The following is a 3,503-nucleotide window of genomic DNA, read 5'->3' as shown; positions in this document are numbered from 1 at the left end:
AATCGATTCTTTCCCTCGTCCCTCCGAATACCGTATGCAGCCTACAAATTCTGTGTCCCCAACAGGAAGCAGCTCAGTCACGCCCCCTCTTCTCGCGCATCAAGAAAACCACGAATGTGTCGAACAGTCAAGAGCTTCCCATTACATACCCAGACAAGTCTGAGACCTCCCTGCTGTGCGATCTACAAGCTGGAGCCTTGAATTTATCTTTGAGCTGCACCCAGCTGCTTAAATGAGATATGATTGCCACAGGCTCCTCTTCCATGCGCCTCTTGCATCGCTGTGCTGTCACCCTGGATCAAACTTCGCTTTCGTTCTCATCAATCTCATGTCACAACCCGCTTGACAATACGGGGCTTATAAAAACCTATCTGTCTAGGCGCTCGGAGACTTATAAGTCCGACATTTCGTTTCTATTGAGAAAACACGAATGCTACGGAGTGGTGATCACGGCTGAGGATGTCAATTGGTAAGAGAGGACGGCGACCGAAACTGATATTTTCTCACCATCCTAACAACGTCTACAGCTCTCATCCTGCGCTCGTTCCAAGATTCGCCACTGCTTCCCCAATCGTTGCTCTTGTCTCCATCCACCTTCTCACCGTTGCTCAGAGTATCCCATTCACCTCCTCCAATCTCAATAGTCGCTGCCGCCCTCTTGGTGTCTGGTGACTAATCCCCGTTGCAGTGCATTCCAACTACGGCCACCCTCTTGAGTTGAAACATCCAGAGGAACTTCAGATCAACAAATCTCATGATGACTCTCGTCCTTTTGTGCGAATTACAGCATCGGTCCCTCGAAAGCAGCTGCTGGTGGATCGTTTTGCTCTGGGAAACTAAAGGCATGATAATGCTGTAGCTCACTAGACACCTCTAGTCACGGATCATCTGGAATGTGAGCTGAAGCTGTTGGAGCGTCGAAGACCTCCATCAACTGTCTCTTACGAATCGCCACCATCACCTGTCTCCCAGCCTTCCTCCTCTATCAAAGTAACTCGATCGTCCAGGATGTTTTTCAGTTCCAAGGCCGCCTCTCGAGCTGTAGTGCATGATTCAACTTACGATGAACTGCTTTCATTGACTAATATCTCATAGCTACTCACCTCCATTTGATTCTGAAAAGTCGATTCATAACGGAAAGCGCCCTGTCATCTTCTGAACCGCGAACGTTTCACACGACAAAAACATTATCCCGAGACATGTGATGCGACAACTTCACAAATGATGGCTGGCTCTAAATGTCTCCCTTCAACGCACAATACAAGTAATAACGGACTTGTTCACTATGTGAATACTCACAAACAACCTTGTCCGAGGGATTTGAAGCTCCATCATGCTCCCTTCCATGTCAATTTTCTCGGCATTAGATGTCACGATCTATACTGAACGGAAAGTTCTCCGAGTGGAACGGTCTACGCCGGTAGTCATTACCGCGTCGTATAGACGACAAAGCGGGCTGGTCTAGCGGCATGCTGTTTGCCGTTCTCGTCTCCATCGTTTTTCATTCTCCGTTGTGCTCACTCAACCATTCGCCGCCAAGAAAAGTCATTTTTTGTCTATCGACGACTATTTGTTGCCACACTGTTTCTGGCGCTGTAACGGGGCCTTGGACGATAGCATCAGATACGTCAGATCCACCAGCAGACGCTAGCATCTGTTGTTTTGCCTTAACTCAACGAAACTAGACTATGAGAAGTTGAAGAGCATCAAGGGAGGAACTACCATTGGTGAGTGCTAATGTTCAGACTACGACAAGGAGTAACGCAGCCTTCAATTTCCACAGAATATTCTCGTCTAACCGTACCCATTCTTCACGCAAGCAAGACTTTGCGCTCTTCAATAGCTTTCGCGTCGACTCAGGATCCTCGTCAACCTCTCACTGCTCAACTACAAGCCATAAATTCCGTCAGCCGCCGAATGACTCTGAGATTCCCTTTCACATCAAGGACGCTGAGTGGGCTGAATTGCATCCAATTAGAGGACCTCTTTGACACGTACGAGTCACGAATCTATACATAAGAGAGGAGGTGGATCGGAGACTTTGAAACTGTGAACATTTCCGACATGACTGTTCCTGCCTCTCGCATCTCATCGCTCAGTTTCCAACCTTAAGACACCCTACAACTACCGTCTTAGCCGCAGACGCCTTGCAACTCTCGCCCTCCTACTCCCCCTTCTCCCCGCAGAACCCCAACCTGCAAGATGTGTAACCGCGGCTCATTACAAATGATGTGTGACACGATTTCCAGCCCTGTCTGTGTTGGTGTTCCTTCACCAGTGGCAGCATGGGTGCGTGTGAGATCAAGATCGATGACCTTTTGTTTGCGTGGCCATGAGCTCCGTCACCTTGTTTTTTGTCACTCATCAAATATGCAAATCCTTTGCAGGATCTGGAGGTCAGGCCATCCGGTCGACGAAAAGTTAACGTCCACCTCGATACCGTCAGGGCTTGCGACAGAGAAAAGGGTGTGGTTGTCGCCTCCGCCGACAATGATCAACGACAAACCGCCCCCATCATCGAGAGGCACGTGCGAAGTCAAGGACCTTGTATATGTCGAGTGGCTCAAGGACGACCACGTTAGGGACAACCGTTCTCCGCATTTTGAGATAAGCCGCAGCAGACTATCGCCGTCGTGTCCATCGCAGTTCCCACGCTACCCCAAGAAACCCAAACCCATAACGAGAAGGTGAGTACCACCTCATGTTCAGCCGTTGCGGTTACTCCTTGAAGGTCACAAGCCCAGTCTTCCATCAAGGCAGAGCCAACTCGATTTCCCAGCTTTCGGCGAGCATATCAGGCCTGGCATACCCAAGATGAAGTGGTGCGTTATGTAAGCGTATGCGCTCCCCGAAAGACATGATGTTGTTGCCAATCATTGGCTCCTGTGGTGAAGTCTAACATGAAATAAGGCTCAATGCAGTCTCTTGATCTTCGGCGCCGCGACACAACAAACGCGCAGAAATTCTAAACTACAATCGAGCCAGGAAGAAGCATCACATCATGCATTTGCTCGCGGTAAAACAAGGAGGTGCCCTGAGTCACTCAAGCCCGGGCGTTATTCGATACGTCTGGACTCACATCCAGACCTTCCATGCGTCTCACTCGAGCATGCTTCTGGGGATGACTGCTGCCTATAAGGTTAAGCCTTAGGCTGCGAACGCAGATAATGAATGACAACACGATATCTTGAGTATGCTTCATTGAGGCTAAAGAGAGAAGTCTGATACATATTGGTTTGGACTTCACGGAATATTCTTCCTCGGTCATTAGGGAGCCACTGACGTTATTCTGATTGTCATCACAAGAAGATTGGCCTTCCTTATGTCCTATCCGAACTTCATAAACTCATTCGAAAGATGGTGCGTTCGATAGACTGAGATGGAAATCGCATGAGAGCATTGGTTGTATTGATGGCGCTTACGCGGAAACGAGGAGGCCACATTCGTGCCTCGAGGGGCTTTTCACACTTGGACGCAATGAAATGCTATTTGATACAGTCGGG

At 49.0% G+C, this 3,503-nt stretch overlaps 1 protein-coding gene across 1 annotated transcript; it reads left to right on the top strand.

The window, feature by feature from the left end:
• Window positions 1–2,490: 2,490 nt before the first annotated feature.
• Window positions 2,491–3,151, top strand: FSUBG_14027 (uncharacterized protein; the record flags this gene model as incomplete). The annotated part of the gene is made up of 2 exons (XM_036678978.1): window positions 2,491–2,687; window positions 2,986–3,151. The coding sequence occupies 2 exons, from the start codon at window positions 2,491–2,493 to the stop codon at window positions 3,149–3,151; spliced, it is 363 nt and encodes a 120-aa protein (XP_036530513.1).
• Between the last annotated feature and the right edge of the window lie 352 nt (window positions 3,152–3,503).

Source organism: Fusarium subglutinans (assembly GCF_013396075.1).
Source record: "Fusarium subglutinans strain NRRL 66333 chromosome Unknown NRRL66333_c0000480, whole genome shotgun sequence".
NCBI lineage: Eukaryota > Fungi > Ascomycota > Sordariomycetes > Hypocreales > Nectriaceae > Fusarium > Fusarium subglutinans.
Note: the sequence above shows the minus strand (reverse complement) of the source record. Positions and strands in the feature narration are given on the sequence as shown.